This window comes from Vigna umbellata, chromosome 3 (genome assembly GCF_029865625.1).
Source record: "Vigna umbellata cultivar VRB3 chromosome 3, Vumbellata_1.0, whole genome shotgun sequence".
NCBI classification, from domain to species: domain Eukaryota; kingdom Viridiplantae; phylum Streptophyta; class Magnoliopsida; order Fabales; family Fabaceae; genus Vigna; species Vigna umbellata.
This window is the reverse complement of record NC_142167.1, coordinates 49610239-49626768: the sequence shown is the minus strand read 5'-3', so window position 1 is coordinate 49626768 and position 16530 is coordinate 49610239. Positions and strand designations below refer to the sequence as shown.

Here is a 16530-nt window from a genome sequence, read left to right as displayed (position 1 = left end):
ACTAACTTTTTGAGTAAAATTTAATAAAAATTAATTATTGAAAAATAATTTCTTATTGACTAAGAAACGACTCAGGATTAAAGACAATGTATCACCAAGCTACCGAGCTAAATCATAAAACACCCATTTGGGGGAAAGCACCCTGTCAGTTGGGCATAACCAATTAAAGAGGCTGATACGCACCGTTAGAGGTCCTCTTGCAAATTTTGTTCGTCTTTTGTAAAATTAGGGTTTAGATTCTTTTTAAAAGGTGGTTTTCTTTCCTTCTTTGAGAAGACAATAATCAAACAGCAAAATCATCTTCGTCTTCTCCTTCCTCTCCTATTTTGAAAATTTTCTTCTTCCTAGAGTAGAGATAGATTAGGGTTCGAGAGATAAGTGTGTGGGATTCAACTCTTCAACGTAGAGTGTTCTTGATTTAGTGAGCTAAAGTATATATATTTTCATAATGTATTTTAGAAATAAGACAATAGTTATTTAGTTGTGGAATTATTTAAAGATCGAGATGTGATAAGCCCTTGCAACCAATAACATCAACCCACTCTATTTGGACAACAATTTCCCCACTCTCAACATTTCTCAATTTCAAAACCATTTCTTGGACGATGTTTTCATTTTGCCAGACGCAGTTGCTTTCTTTGGCAAGGCAATTAGTTTCATCTGGTTGAATGATCCTCACTACAGTACCATTTGGAAGGTTAGTCCATCCCATTCTCACAGATTGAACATATGGTATTAAGTCTATGTCTGCATCTCCCATTTTGTCATCCCCTGAGAATGTGTCTTTGTCATAAACTGACTGCAAAACAAAAACTTTCCCATGAAAGCATATATCAACATAGAATGTAATGCCATTAACTTTTCTGATATTATATGAATTTTTCTTTTGGTGTTATGATTTGCATGAGACCTTACCAAACGTATCGGGGTTGTAACGTCCTTTATAGAAAGAGTCCTTTCTTCATTCCACTCAGGATTGCAGTTGTTTTTTTTAACGGAAGTCTTCAGCTTCTGCATAAATATATCAAAGTATGATTATAAACGAATCTTTTTTATTAAAAGTATAAAACAAATTCATTTTTTTGGATGATTTATAACTAAGAAATGATAAAAGTTCTCTTTTCTCTCTCAAATGATACTCAACTCACTACTACTCTTCAACTTACTAGTTGGATTACTTAATTACTCTTTTGTGTCTCTAACTCTCTCAAGACCCCTTTATAGTGAATGATTGAGGTTTCTAGATCAAGAATGATAATGGATATTAAACGTTCTTCACTTTTCCAAAGATGATTGTACATATCTTCAAAAGTCAAAGAAATAATTCTAAGACCATGGAATAAACCATTTTATTATATAAGAATTGCATCCCTTAAGGAGGGAAGTAAATTCCAAAATTCTCCCCCTTCCTTACTTAATTCAGGGTATCAAAGTCCTACTTCCTTGACTCGTAACATCTTAGTTAAAATGTCAAACCAATTATCATTTGTGTGAACTTTCTTGAACAATAATAAGTCATCATTCAAAGCTTTCCCCATCCAATGATAACGAACATCAATATGATTTTACGGGAATGATAAGTGAAATTTTTAGCTAACTGAATTGCACTTTGATTGTTACAATACACCACAAAGATTTCTTAATTGTGACCTAATTCACACAAAAAATTCTTCATCCACAAAGCCTCCTTACATGTTTCGCATCGTGCAATGTACTTGACTTCAATGGTTGATAAGGTGATATAGTTTTGAAGCTTTGACTGAGACAACACAACTCTCCCTTCAAAAATAGTTACATATCCAGATGTGAATTTTTTGATTGGATTTTTTTTACTTACATCACCTATCATGTAAAGCATCAGTGTACGCTTTTAGTTAGATATATTATCTTTATTATTTATATTTAATTAGTTTGTTATTATTTTTTTTATTTACATTTTGGGCTTAATCTATATTTCTTTTAATATAAATAGAGGACCCTATGTGTATATTCAACACAAGGGAGATTAATCTCATAAATAGTTTTCACTATATTTAACATATCTAGCCAGGTTCTTTTGAGAAAAAAATTATGTTGCCTCAGCCACTACACTAGTCGCTATCGGTGACGGTGCCATCAACCGCTGCTGGCGGCGTGGGCGTCTACCATCATTGTCTACTGCCATCGTCTACCACTATAGTCTACTACTACCACTAATGAAGTTCTAGTTTTGATCGACGATCACACGATTTTGATCATCTCGGCCAGGTGACCATTGTTTGTCAACGACGCCTTCATTAGAGCTCCTACGCGCTTTCAGCGCCTTTTGAAGTTGTGGATTTGATCCCTTTTTCGTCGTGCATGTGACACGTCTCGTCTCCTCTTAGGCAACAATTTAAAGCGTAGAGGTCACTCTTTTTCCTCTTTTAGGTTCATCGTGCATGGCCGCACGTCCCGTCTCCTATTAGGAAACTATTCAGAGCATCGAGATCGTTCTTTTTCCCTTTTCAAGTGCCTTGATTGGATAATCTTGGATTTTTAAGGTTTCTCTCTCCTATTCATCAATGACTTCTTTCATTGTTATTCCTTCTGACTTCTCTTCTATCACCATTGCATTTGATCTGTCTATATATGTTTATTCTCCCGTGGCAAATATGACTTTTGTTAGTTTATTTATAGTTGTGGTGACTATTCAACAATGACCTTTTTATCCACTGAATGTCAACAATGCATTCCTCAATGACGATTTGTAAGAAGAGATTTACAAGGAGTAACGTCTCAGATTCGTTGCTAAAGGGGAGTCTTTTGGGTTGATATTTCGTCTTTTATGCAGTCTTCGCAAATCGTTAACAATTTGGTGTCACATAAGTGCAGAAACAAATATTTTTACTAACTCTTTATGGATGATATTAATAACAAGCTTGATACATACAATTTGTATGCACTAGCTTGAGGGAGAGTGTTAGATATATTATCTTTATTTTATATTTATTTTTTATCTTTAGTTAGTTTGTTATTATTTTTTATTTGTATTTTGGGCTTAGTCCATATTTCTTTTATTATAAATAGAGGACCCTATGTTTATATTGAACGCAAGGTAGATTAATCTCATACATAGTTTTCACTGTATTTAACACTTCCAAAATGGGTTTTCCATTACCAAAACTCAAGCACCTTTTGATAGTTCCCTTTAAATACCTTTTATCCATTTTACAACATTTCAGTGTTCCTTACCACGATTTGATAAGAATTGACCCACAACTCCACCTAAATAAGCACTATTTGGTCTATTACAAATCATCGCATACATATATAATGCTTTTTTTTATCGCAGGTGAATAAGGCACCTTGCTGATCTCTAGCTTATCTTCTTCACTTGTTGCACAATGTTCTTTACTCAACTTCATGTGTCTAGCAAGTGAAACATTCTGGCATTGTTGTGTCCATATTGAATCTTTTGAGTATTTTTTCAATGTGTTTTTCTTGTGACAATTACAATAACCTCTTGGAATGATCTCTTATAATTTTTTAAGGATTTGGTTTGCAGCTCTGAAGTCTTTCATAGCTAACAACATCCTTAATGTTTTCTTCATATTAGCAATCTTCTTCTTGTCATGACCCATAATTAGCATGTAATCAACATATAATAGAAAAACAGCAAAATCATTATTGCCATACCTTTTTGTGAACATGGTGAGATTGAAATGGAAACAAACAGATGATTGAAATGAATATACAATGAAGTATGGAGACCTTAAATTTTATATAAGCGTATCATCATCTAATACCAAATATGAAAAGTAAAATATTTACTCATATCTATTCTCAATTAAGTTAATAAATAATGGAACTTTATAACGGAAGAAAGATTAGTGTAGAAATTGCAAGTTGGAACCTGATCGCCCATGCTGACGACGACATAAGGGTCACTGGCACGTCCTTTAATGGCATCGCGAATTGCAAGATCATAACCTCTTATAATTCGAAGTTTGAGAAGTCCCAGAATACTATTGTCCATTGAAACACGACAATAACACGCAAATCCTAATGTCTACACACGTTTGCTCAATTTAAACAAAAGAAAGTGTTTGATATAGTAACCCAATTCAACCCCTCACAAATTTGGAAAGCTAAACGAAACATTTCAATGATGGTTACGTAGAACGGTTTTTGATAGGTAGAATTGCTTTTAACGTCATTTGAAAACAAATGAATAAAAGGAAAAGCTAAAGGTAAATAAATATGAGTTTTATTTTGATATGTAATTAAACGTGCGATCCACCCTCGTGCTTCAATACTAGCCTCTCGCCACCCTACAACCATGGGTGCATGCCCATGCTAAGCTACACTTTCTTTTTTTGTTCTCATAAAATAACTAGATTTAGAATATAAATATAGCTTTTGCTTTTAATATTTTTTTTAGATTATATATAAACAAAGAAAGATATTAAACTTTTAAAATTTTAAAGATAACTAATATTAAGATGATTTCTTATACTTTTTCATTAAAGCAGCAATCTCTTAAAAAAATATTAAGCTTGTTAAATTTTATTATAATCTATTTTCATTTTATATATACATTATATTTTAGTTTTTTTTCTTCAGAGTTAATTAAGTTTTAAATCTACTTCAGTTAACATTTTCAATTGAACTTTTGTAATATATCAGGTACTTTTTAATCGAGTTCCTTTAATTTTTCAGTTATATATTTTCAATGAAAACAAAAATTATTTATTAATTACAAAATATCAATTTTTATATTGGTTATAAAATTTCATATTTTAGAATTAGAAATTGTAACTTTAATATACAATATTTTTCATATACAATATATTAGGATTATACTTTTTATAAATATAAATATTTTTATTTCTTTTATGTATATATATATATATATATATATATATAGTGTAATAATAAATTATATATATGATTAGAAAAATTAACCAAATAATTAATTAAATAAAAATAATAATGAATAATAATGTTACTATTATAATAATAATAATAATAGTAATTAAATTTAGTAAACAGAATAAAAAAATATAGAATATTAGTATTATAAAAAAACCTATAATATCCTAATAAATTATATATATATATATATATATATATATATATATATATATATATATATTTCACCAATATAATAAAAAAAAGGGTTAAATATGTTTTTAGTCCCTGAACTATCAAGCGTTTTTGGTTTTAGTCCCTACTCAGAACTTTGATGGTTTTTAGTCCTTATTGTTTTGAAACTGTTATAAATTGTCCCTAATTTTAAACGGCGTTAATTTTTATTTAACGTGGCTAACGTCTAATGCCAAGTGTGATTTTATTCTCTCCACGTTTTCTTTTTTTTTATTCTAAATTTGCAATGAAGTCCCTAATTTCTACGATGTTTACACTTTAGCATTAACACTGCAATTAGGGTTCAGAAGAGGCAGCCATCTAACAGTACAGAAACACATAAGGGGAAACGCAGATAGCTGTCGAACCTCCAACGCAAGGTCGCCGCCACCTAGCCTCCATCGTCTTGAGTTTCGCTTGAAGTTCATTGATGTAAGCAATAGCATCTCCCAATAGAGATGCTTTGTCCATCTTTGAGATATTTGGAACAACCGCACGCAGGGCATAGAACCACTGGTTTAGCTTCTCCCTCCTTTGCCTCTCTGCCTCCACATGGTTGAGGGGCTCCTCCCTTCCATTGGCCGGCTTCCTTCCCCGTTTCCTCGGCCTCCTGTCATCGGCAACATTCGCTCTCTCCTCCTTGCACGATGCCTCAACATCAGAAATCTCAGATTCCGCAATGATTGATCTCCCTGAAGCCCTTGAAGTTGCTCCTGAGAAATCAATTTGCATCTGAGCCTTCCGTTGCTGCTGCTGATAATTGTTATGCACAAAATCATGCCTCGTGCCATTGGCCAGCTCCGGCACCGACAATGCACCGGAGGTGGACAACCTAGGAGCATGAATTTCAGGAGGACCAAGCTGTCTCACAACTTGACCGGCCCCCCAACCAGAACCATGGATACCATTTGGAAAACCAACACTATTCCCATTGGGATGAGCTCCCCACGCCCTCGGCCTCTCTTCCATTTCCTCACAGCAAGTTTCTCTCTGAATTGAGTCACACTGTTCAAATCTTGCCCAAAAATCTTTGGAACTCCGTTTCCTTCTACTCTATTATTACTAGCATTGCTGCTGTTATTCTTTTCCTTATCCCCAATTGCCACACCAGAAAAAGGGGCATTTGCATTATCATCTCTCTTCTCACTCACCAAATCAAATGGTGTAATTGGCTTAATCCTGAGAGGGACCAACGATGCCTGTGCAGAAAACACAGACTTCAAAGCCTGCAAAAGCTCAAAACTCTCACCCACCATCCTCACAGACCCCATCTCCACCACCCCCATATCAGTAGGCACTAAAACAACAGTCTGAAACAGAGAAAAGAAAAGAAAAGAATCAAAGTGCAAACATAGAAGAAATTAAGGGCTTCTGTGCAAATTTGAAATAAAAAGAAAACAAAATATGGTACATAATAAATTCATGGCTGGCATAAAACGTGGATTGGTCGTTAGCCACGTGAGACAAAAGTTAACGCCGTCCAATTTTAAGGACTATTACTCAGAGTTTCAAAACAATAAGGACTAAAAACCATCAAAGTTCTGAGTAGGGACTAAAACCAAAATCGCTTGATAGTTCAGGGACTAAAAACATATTTAACCCTAAAAAAAAAAATAGGCATCAGTTATGATACAGCACAATTACTTTATTCTAATTTATTGTATCATGAGGGATACATGTTGATGTGACAGATTTAATACGGAACAAATTTTCAAGGAGATACAATTACTTTATTTGACCACCATATCATCTATATAGACTTTCTGATATGATTTTACCTTGAATATGCATCTAAAAAATTAAGTAGCTCATATCCTGACGTAATTTATGTAATAATACCTATAGTAAATTAAAATTATATTTTATGTATTTTTATTATTAATTATAATAATAAGAATATATTATTTTATGTTAAATAGTACACTTTATAATTCAATTATTATCATTATGTGACTTTTACTGTCTAATCTTCTTTTTCCACGTTTTACTAACGAATTTCCTAGTTTTTAGATATTTTACTGATTCATCAAATTTAACAGAATGGTAACCTGTAATTTTTCTTAAAAAGAAACAAAATGACATCATTTTATCATTGAATTTTTCAAAATAACGCTCACTTTCACTTATTTTGCTATTTTACTTTTATTTTTTATGATATAGCATCGCTTTATTAAAATTTATAAACCAGTAACTTTAGAATAAAACTAATGAAATAATGATAATTGAGTAATAAAATATGTATTCTAAATATTTACTCAAATGATAATTTAGTAAAGGTTAGCATTTATGTAATGCAAAATATTACCACGTTTTAGTCGTGCTGTAATTTTTTTCTTATTTAACAATAAAAAATAGTGCTGTGATTTAAATGTTTTTGCTTTTCTAGCGACAATTACGGTCTCGGTATGAATTTCAGGTTTGGAAGACCCGAATTCACGGTATTTTTTTTTATCAATTTTTTTAAATTTCTATTTAAATAATTAAATCAAACTATTTGGAAATTATTTAAACGTTAAACTATTTATACTATTATGGAAGAGTCGTTTTTGGTGTATATATCTTTTTTACCTTTTAAATAACTATTTTTAAATTACAATACTAAATTTATCAATTTTATTCTTTAAATGAATTTTGTAAAATTAATATTTCTTATATCACTTTTGTCTAAAATTTAATTTTTTAATTAAAATGATTATTTATAATAAATTTGTAAAACCTATTTATATTTTTTTATAATTATAAAAAAAATTATTTTATTATTTTTGTGACTAATTAATTAAATAAAAGTATTTCATACAAAGTTATAAATATTAAATTATTAAATTTAATCAGTTAATTAATAAGTATTAAATTATAATTTTAATAATTTTGTAAGTGTAATTAAAAGTATTCAAATACACACAAATCGATACAGTACAAAGATCCAAACACATTAACTATTTTTATTAAGGTAATAAATCCTCATACTATAAAATAAAATGCAAAATCATATTATATACACTTTTTCAACTAACAAAGTCAAATATCTCTTCTTTCTCTTTTTTTCTAGTCAAAGAATTTCTCCTCCATAACTTCAATTATGTTTCCTTTAACCTTATTTATATAATAATAATAATAATAATAATAACTAGTACAAATTCAAACCATATTTATATAATTTTGAGTCCAACTATATACCATTATACAAACTTCATAAGCAACTCTCCTTTTCATTGATTTTCCATCCACACGTTAAATTTCAAAACAACGTCGTTTTTCTCACACAAAAGTAAATAAAAAAATAAAAATACAGCATTAAATGTTGATTTTAAATTTACACTTTATAATAATAGATATTTTATATAAAACGGTAGCTGTATCTTTCATTATTGAAAGAAAGAAAAGGAGTGATTAATAATTTAAAAAAACGAAATAAATGTTTGATGCGATCTTACTCAAAAAATATCCGTACGATTGCAACAGTTTCGGTTTGAAATAGATCCAGCCCAAGCCTGACCTCACCAAACCCAAATGCGAATTTGAGTTCAATCCAAACGCTTCTTCTGTTCCCTTGTTTTCCCTTTGTATAAATACCCCTTTCTTCATCATCCTCTTCCACGCCCTAACCGCAAAGCCAATACCAAAACGCTCCAATTCCCTCTAGATCGTTCCCTCGTTGTGAATGGTAGAAACCTCGTCCTCCTTCGGTTTCATGCGCTCCCTTTCCCCATCAAGGGCGAGCGCTCCCTCCCATTCCTTCCTCTTCGCCTCCTGCAAACAAGGCTGGTACTACCGCTGCCTCGGCGTCGACCCCTAAATTCCAACACATCCAATCGAATTCCCAATTTTAACAGAAACACAACCCTCACCAGCTTCCTTTTTCAGATCTCGAAATTTCGGATCCTTCTTTGTCGTCTACTTTCTTTCTTTGTTTGTTTGTTGTGTTTGGGGCACGATGTTGTTGTCCAAGCAGAAGAAGAACCAGAACCCGAACGTGAGGAGGTTCCTCATCAGCATCAACGTGCTGGGGAGTGCAGGGCCCCTTCGCTTCGTCGTCAACGAGGAGGAGCTCGTCGCTGCGGTCATTGAGACCGCGCTCAAGAGTTACGCCCGGGAGGGGCGCCTTCCTCTGCTTGGGACCGACAACGCTGGATTCTCTCTCTATTGCCCTCATCTTGGGCCTGATGGTAATTTCCCCCGCAACTCCTCACAAACAACGTGTTTCTTGTTCTCATTTACAATATTCCTCGTCATTTCATCACGCCTTTTTCATGATTAATTAGGATTTTGAATTTTTTTTTTTCAGAATTTTCTCTGAAGATTATTCTTGTTTTATGTGAAAATGAATTGGGTTAGGTTAACAATGAATTGATGAATTAGGTTATGAAAGAAGATAATTCAATACTTTCATGTTGTTAAATTAGAGACTCTTTTTTTATGTTTCTCTACAGGACCTAAATCAATTTTTGTTTTTTATTTTAAAAAAATAAATTTACTGCATCCAGCACTTTCAGAAGCTTAGTTTACTCTTAACGCATATATTCAAATGGGAGATTGAGAATTAACGATGAATTCTGTATTTGATTATTGGGCTAGATTTTGATACATTGTTGTATTTTTTTCTTTGTCTTGGCAATGAATTTGATTCGATCATTCGCATGATATTTGGTTTGGGGAACTGATAATTTTAGTTGGATTCTGGATTTGGTTCTTGGATCATTTGGATAATTTGTTGTACACGTTATTGTCTTTTATCTCGGTGATTATTCGGATTGGATTATCATCTTTTAACAGAGAAGTCCTAATTAGGATATTGGGTTTTGAATTGTGGTGGAAATAGGAAAGCAAACATGATAATTTATTATTCTGGTTTTGATGTTGATAGCTCTGAGTCCGTGGGATACAATTGGATCACATGGAGCGAGGAATTTCACGCTTTGCAAGAAGGCGGAGAATGCGAAGGAGACAGCAGTTGATGACGGAAGAGGGCCGACTGCCGGACTTCCACGGAGGGGAAGTGGCACCTTGAGGTCTTGGCTCAACAGGTCCCTCAACCTTAAGATCTATTCCCATTAATTAATTCAATCAAATTCAAGTTCAAGTTGGGGACAATTTTTGTAATGTTTTTTTCATCATCGTCGTGATCATTATTATTATTATTATTTTTGTTCTTTTTGTATTTCGACATATGATATTATGTCTCACCTTTGATATGTTACTGTCATTGGTAACCATAGCCTGATGCACTTTTAAAACTATTGCATCAATAAAGTTGTTTTTATTTTTTGGTTGATTTTAGCTTGTGATTACACTCCAAGTTGTGACAAATTGAGAATTGGATGCATTGAATGGACGATTGTTTTACATCGTCTATTGGATTTTGCAAGACACGTGTTTGACCAGCCAGCTCATGACTTAAATTTACTTTCAAATATGCTGTGGGTTGCTGAAACAAATTTGGAAGATAGCAAAGGAGATCTCCCAGCTTTTGTTTTTGGTTTCATAGCAGTGCAGGGGCTAAAGTATTTTTTAGAACATTTATTTTCTTTATTAATAAAATAATTTATTCATTTTATTATTGCTATTATTATTGGTTGTTATTATTTTAGAAATAGTACATATAGCAGATATTAAAAACCAGAATTATAAGGTTATTCTCTCTCAATAGTCGTTTAACTTTTTTAGGAGCGTTTGGTTTAGGGTATTCATGGCTTAATCCGACAGAAGAGAAATGTAAAATCAATATAAGAACAAAACTATGAATTAAAAAGTATATAAAGTGAAAAATAATTCATGAACACTAGAAAGATGCATGTAACATTTAATATATATTATATGATGTAATAAGAAGAGCAAAAAATAAATATAAAATAAATATAAAATAAATATATAAAAATAAAGATATATAGATATCACTATTCTATAAAAATTACAATAAAAAAAAGGTTGCACATTTTGTTAAAGTCGGCATTATTAAGGGAGAATTGTATGAGTATGAGATCCAAACTATATTTGATAAAAGAGAGGTGACGCACTCACAGCATCAATAAAATAAATCTATTTAAAACTTCATTTCGTTTGATTTGAAACACTAATGTAAAATATCATATTGTTATATATTGTTAGAGTGAGTTGTCAAATTAATGTTTTTTATTTGACAGTGTAAGATCAGGAAATTTATACAATTATATATATAAATTTAATTTTTGAAATATTAGTAATTAATAAAATAAGTTAAAGTGTCTAGTAGAAATATTTACTCAAGTGTCTAGTAGAAATATTAGTAGGAGTTATTATGGTATAATTGTGGGTGGTTTTATTCTTTTAATGTCTTATTTGTTATATGAATTGTAGAGTATGATCTGAATAACTATGAAATGGTTATGTAATCAGCGAATTGAGTTTGGATTAGTGGTAGTATGTGCTGTGTGCTGATTGTGTGTGGCGTTTAGGATTAGGGCTTGAACCTTGAGCAAAAGTGTGTTTTAATTTTTGGATTTGCCTTCGTTTTGCTCTTTTTTACCCATCTGCTTTTGGGCCGAAACCCACGAGGAAGAGAACTCATTCACTTCTTCCTTCGAGAGTCAACTCTTGTCCTTCTCCTTCCCTTTTCTTTGATTCTTCGAGACTTCCTAGGGCTTAAGGGCATGGTGTGGCCAGGGAGAGTGAGGGCCATTAAGGTGCGAGAAAGAAATAGAAATGTGAGTGACTGAGAGAAAAAGGGAGATTCCTTCGATTTTTTCTTAGGGGGAGCATAGGGAGGAGAGTTTTGCTAAGTGGATCAGTGAAGCATAGGAGAAGCGAAGTGGAATCAGGTGAATGAGTGAGCACAGAGGTTGAACAGTAGGCGTTCAAAGGAGTTCGGGGTTAAGGGTTTCAATTGCAAGAAGATTTCAGACAAGGTATGGGGAGCTAGCTCGTTTGTAATTCAATTAATTTATTGAATGCGTGTTTGATAATGAACCATTGCCATATTGGGTAACTTGTGAATTTCGAATTGATGCTTTGGATTGATTAATGGAATGATTCCACTTTTCGTTTGTACTCTGGAAACAAATTGTAATTTGGATTGCACTGCTTTTAATCTTTGCATATTTGATATTTTCGTTATTTTGTTATGTGGTTTGTAATTATACGTGAAGGAGTATAATTTTCTCTTATATGAGTTGTCCATATATGTCTCAATTTAGAACGTGAAAATGCATGTTTTAGGTGTTGGAATGGGTGGATTTGAGGTGAGTTTGGGTGCAGGACAATAGCTTAGCTAGTGTGGCAGTGGAGGACTGGGTGGGTTTAGTGCAATTGGGTGTTTAAGATTGGGTTAAGGAAGGGTGAGTAGCTGGTGCAGAATTCCCAATAGTTGTAGGGTTTGTCCTATTGCTTTGACTTACTAAAGGCAGTGTAAAATGCTCTCGGGTGTAGCATTTAATTGGCTAAATCTTGGAGCCTTAAGTGTGAGGGAGTTGGTGCACAGTTTTAGAGTGAAATTGTGAGCTAGTTAGAGTTTCAATGTGAGGTATAGGAGCTGTTTTAGGAGTGTTTTGTGCAAATGCAAATTGTGAAGTTTAGCACCAAAGAAGCCCACAGGTGAGTGGTCTAGGAGTGGTCTGCAGCTTTAAATTACATAGTCTAGTATTTTTTCTACGGTCCAATGTGGTAAGCAATATATGTATGTGGGTTTAGGATTTAGAGCTTAAAACTATGCAGATTAGCATTATGATTGTTCAATATAGGGAATTTCCAGAGGCTGGTCTGCAACATTAAACTTTTAGAACAACATCAAACCAGTTCGATTAGGTAGGTACATTAGGTATGTATTGCAGCGTGGAAAATGTCCAGTCTAAATCCACTTTAGCATTACCTTGAAAGGCCTAGTTTTCTTTTGAACGTGTGGTTGTTGACTATTATCACCAAAATGAATGCTCACTTTTCTGCATGCATTATAGAGTTGTTTTAGCTTGATTGGCTGTCAAACATTGCTGAAATAACTTGGATTTGTTCTAGATGCTTTTGACGCTGGTTTTCAGGTTATTGTGTTGACCTGGTGGCTGTTTTATATTTTCTTGTATAACTCCAGTTTGACATGGGAGTTCTGACACTGGTTGTGTGCTTTAGGCAGCAGAAATGTTGTAGCTAGCTGCTGTTTTTCCCATGACTATAATTGGCTGCATTTTATTAATTGATTTCAAACTACTATGAGGTTGTATGTGCTGTTTTGTGTGCTTCGGCAGCAGGATTCCTATAGCTGGTTCGTGACATTAGTACTTGAATTTGGTTGATAATAATTTAAGGATTTCCCCCATATCATATAAGATTTATAAATGGTTTTGATGTGGTAACGTCATGGGGTACCTTGTTATTATTTGATAGTGTTGTCTTCTAATGTATGAAACCCAACTTGTTGGTGAAGTTATATGCACTCGTTGGTAATAAGTGGTGTTTCATTACTTTGGTTTGAATAGATTATGCCGCTGGCTTGTTGTGGATTTGATCTTTTTAAACTGCTATCGTACTATTCATACATACTTTGGAGTTGTATGCGGGGTTGGGTATTTTTAATACTCCTAATTTGTGTGATATACTTGATGCTCTTGAATACCTCGATTTGTGTGGTTATGTGTGATTAGTGATTGTGGTCAAGAATAGTGGCTGTGGGCAAGGTTGAAGTTGTGTCAGTCAATGTGTCATAGTGATTGAGGTTAGAACCCTGAGATACCTTGAGTGTTACTTTTCTCGTTGCATAAGAGCAAAGAGTGATTGGTGGTGAAGTTTGGTAATACTTGATGAATTTGAGGGTTCTCTTTTGCTTGTGCGACACAGTGAGAAGATGTCCTCTTTCGTTTGTGCGAGGCAGTGGAAGAGGATGGGTTATGAGTTGTGTGGTAATGATTTTCATGATCATTATTTAGTTTATTGAGAGAGTCATGGTGTTGAACCAGCCACACGGTAGAAAGGTAGTCACATTTGAGGGATAGAAAGGTGGATCTCTTTGTTTTTTAAGAGTAGGTGGAAGAGATGAGTCACTTTGTCCATGAGGGTCACTAGAAGAGACTGAGATTCGAGTTCTATCATTTTCTCTTTCAAGGGGTACAAAGGAATAAATGTCTCACCCGTAGGTCTTGGCTCATGTTGAGTTTAGTGCATGGGAGCGACTTGGAGTGTTTACTCATAAGCTTTGAGGAGCAACAGAGACAGGTCCCAAGATGCGGCGGAGGACCACTTTAATTGTCCTATTTTGGTAAATAGGAATGGTACGGTGAAGTATGGAAGTTGACATAAATTTATAGAGATGATTGGTATTGACGCGAATTGCTTTTAATGGACATGTTTTGTGGAGCTAATGGGTTGATCATGATTCCTTTCAAGGGAGTGTATTGTTTGTTAATGTATCGTTTATTATAGTCTTACTGTGTATTGATATTATTTGATGTAATAGGATTATGGTAAGGTCTTAACAATTGAGATATAAATATTATATTGGTGTTTTGATGTTTATTGTGATCACTCATCCATACTTGTTTGTGTGTGCGTGTGCCGATGTTTATATAACATTTATGTTCTACGAGAACACATGCAGATATTTCAAGTGCTGATTAGATGCTTCGGAGAGGGGAATTGTTATCTGGGATTCCATATGAAATATATTTTTTAGGAAAATAATTTTAAGAATTTATGTATTGGTTTACATTGAATTTTAGTATTTGGTTTTGTAAATATTAACATTTGGATTTGTTAAATATATTCAATTTATGCTTTTGAGGATTTTGACAGTGTTGCAACAAGGTTTTTTAAGTTTATTTAAAGTTTTTTATGGCGTTTTAATGACTCCCAGGTATTACTCTAGTGTTACACAGTATTTCTTTTTGTTAATAAAAATCAAAGTACAATTTAATACTTAATTTGGACAAATATCTCTATACTTATTTGAAATAAAACGCGTTATAGTTGTTAGTTGCGTATTCCAAATGTCTCAGGAAATATGCTAAAGAAGTTCAAACATTATTCCTTTCACCTGGTGTTTTGGTGAACCATCTTTGCCAGAAGAAAAAGTGCAAATGCCTTGCAAATATCATATTGAACTCTTCAACTGCGTGATATTTATCACTTTTTGATTGCATTCGTCATCCTTTTATTCTTCAACGAGATTTCCACATTTTAGGTTTTGTTTGGTAAAGTTTAATAATAGTTGAAAAAGGAAATGAGTAGTTATTTTGTAATTTTTATATCTTAAAAGTTACATTTATTTAAATCTAATCGTCTCACTATAAAAGTAAAAATAAAAATATTTGTAAAATTAAATTACTCAGATAAATTTACTTTTAAGGGTAGAAATTACTTATGTGCAAAAACATGCATTTAAACTTTAATTTAATTTTAAATATACTAAAATGATTTGAATAATAAAATAATTTTTGAAAAATATAAAGACAAACTTAAATATATTTGTTGTTTTATAAAATTAATATGCTTAAATTTTGATTTTATAAAAAAATTATTTCTCTAATAAAGTTGAAACTTTTAATATGTCAAAAGTAAATATCTAAAAGAGTTTCAAAGATAAATGAGTGTTTGATTTTCTTTACCTTGTAGGAAGGCGTCATGTATTTTGAATATCAAATAGATTGGTAAGAATTTTAAGTGTCTCAAAAGTGTAAAACTCTCTGTATTCTTATTTTAGATATCTTCTTCTATTAATCTTCAATATAATTACTCTTTCTTCTTCAATTTTAAGGTTGTGTTCTTGTATTTTCTTATCTTATTTTTTTATTTTCACTTTATATTTCTTTGTTTTTTTCTTGACTCAGAATTTCTGTGTATTTGATAAAGAACTATCTTGTAAAGATATATAAGAAAAACTTAAAAAAACATTTACAATTTAAATGATTTAAAATTGAAAGGATTTATGGGTTATTGTCTTAAATATTGACTAATTACACAGAGGTTTATTGTAATCGAACATGAATGATCCCTTGTCAACAATCATCTCCCTTATAATCAATTATAACAAGTTCATTAATTAAAACAGAAATACATTTAAAAAAATCCATTAAACTACAAGACAAAACATTGGAATAAATTTTAAAATAATAACATATGAAAATTTACTTCAAACATCTTCAACCATGATACTTGGGCATATGTAGTTTATTTAATAAATGTTTTCTATTCATTAAACACACAACAATCATTTCACAAGTAAATAAACTGAATTTCAATATCCATTTTTGACTTTTATTTTATTTTATTATTATTCTTTTTCAAAATAACAAAAATCTGACTATATATGTAACCTTAATTCGAAATTTATTTTCTTAAAAATTTATTAAAATTATTTATTTTTGTTGAACAACCTTATTATCCTTTAACTCTTTTTAATTATTATACAAATCTTTTTCAATTTTTCATCCATATAACTTTAAACTATAAAAATTGGAAACTATAAAA

General features: G+C 32.1%; 2 protein-coding genes and 1 pseudogene across 2 annotated transcripts; 1 reads left to right on the top strand and 2 right to left on the bottom strand.

Moving 5' to 3' along the window:
* Nucleotides 1-493: 493 nt before the first annotated feature.
* On the bottom strand, nt 494-3997 carry LOC124825274 (protein C2-DOMAIN ABA-RELATED 9-like). The gene is made up of 3 exons (XM_047297861.1): nt 3875-3997; nt 916-1011; nt 494-799 (listed from the first exon to the last, which is right to left on the bottom strand). Exons 1-3 carry the CDS (start codon nt 3995-3997, stop codon nt 494-496), a joined length of 525 nt encoding a protein of 174 aa, XP_047153817.1.
* Nucleotides 3998-5348: 1351 nt separating this feature from the next.
* Nucleotides 5349-6407, bottom strand: LOC124825277 (transcription factor MTB1 pseudogene; annotated as a pseudogene).
* Nucleotides 6408-8630: 2223 nt separating this feature from the next.
* LOC124825284 (uncharacterized protein At4g22758) lies at nt 8631-10378 on the top strand. Its single transcript, XM_047297872.2, has 2 exons — nt 8631-9272; nt 9971-10378. Exons 1-2 carry the CDS (start codon nt 9041-9043, stop codon nt 10159-10161), a joined length of 423 nt encoding a protein of 140 aa, XP_047153828.1. The 5' UTR covers nt 8631-9040; the 3' UTR covers nt 10162-10378.
* Nucleotides 10379-16530: the final 6152 nt, after the last annotated feature.

Excerpts from the sequence above, each read along its gene's own strand:
- LOC124825274 (XM_047297861.1), bottom strand. The coding sequence starts at position 3,997 with ATGGACAATAGTATTCTGGGACTTCTCAAACTTCGAATTATAAGAGGT. Across the intron at positions 1,012-3,874 it reads TCGTCAGCATGGGCGATCAG|AAGCTGAAGACTTCCGTTAA; the intron begins GTTCCAACTTGC and ends ATATTTATGCAG. Across the intron at positions 800-915 it reads TTACAACCCCGATACGTTTG|TCAGTTTATGACAAAGACAC; the intron begins GTAAGGTCTCAT and ends TTTGTTTTGCAG.
- LOC124825284 (XM_047297872.2), top strand. The coding sequence starts at position 9,041 with ATGTTGTTGTCCAAGCAGAAGAAGAACCAGAACCCGAACGTGAGGAGG. Across the intron at positions 9,273-9,970 it reads CCCTCATCTTGGGCCTGATG|CTCTGAGTCCGTGGGATACA; the intron begins GTAATTTCCCCC and ends TGATGTTGATAG.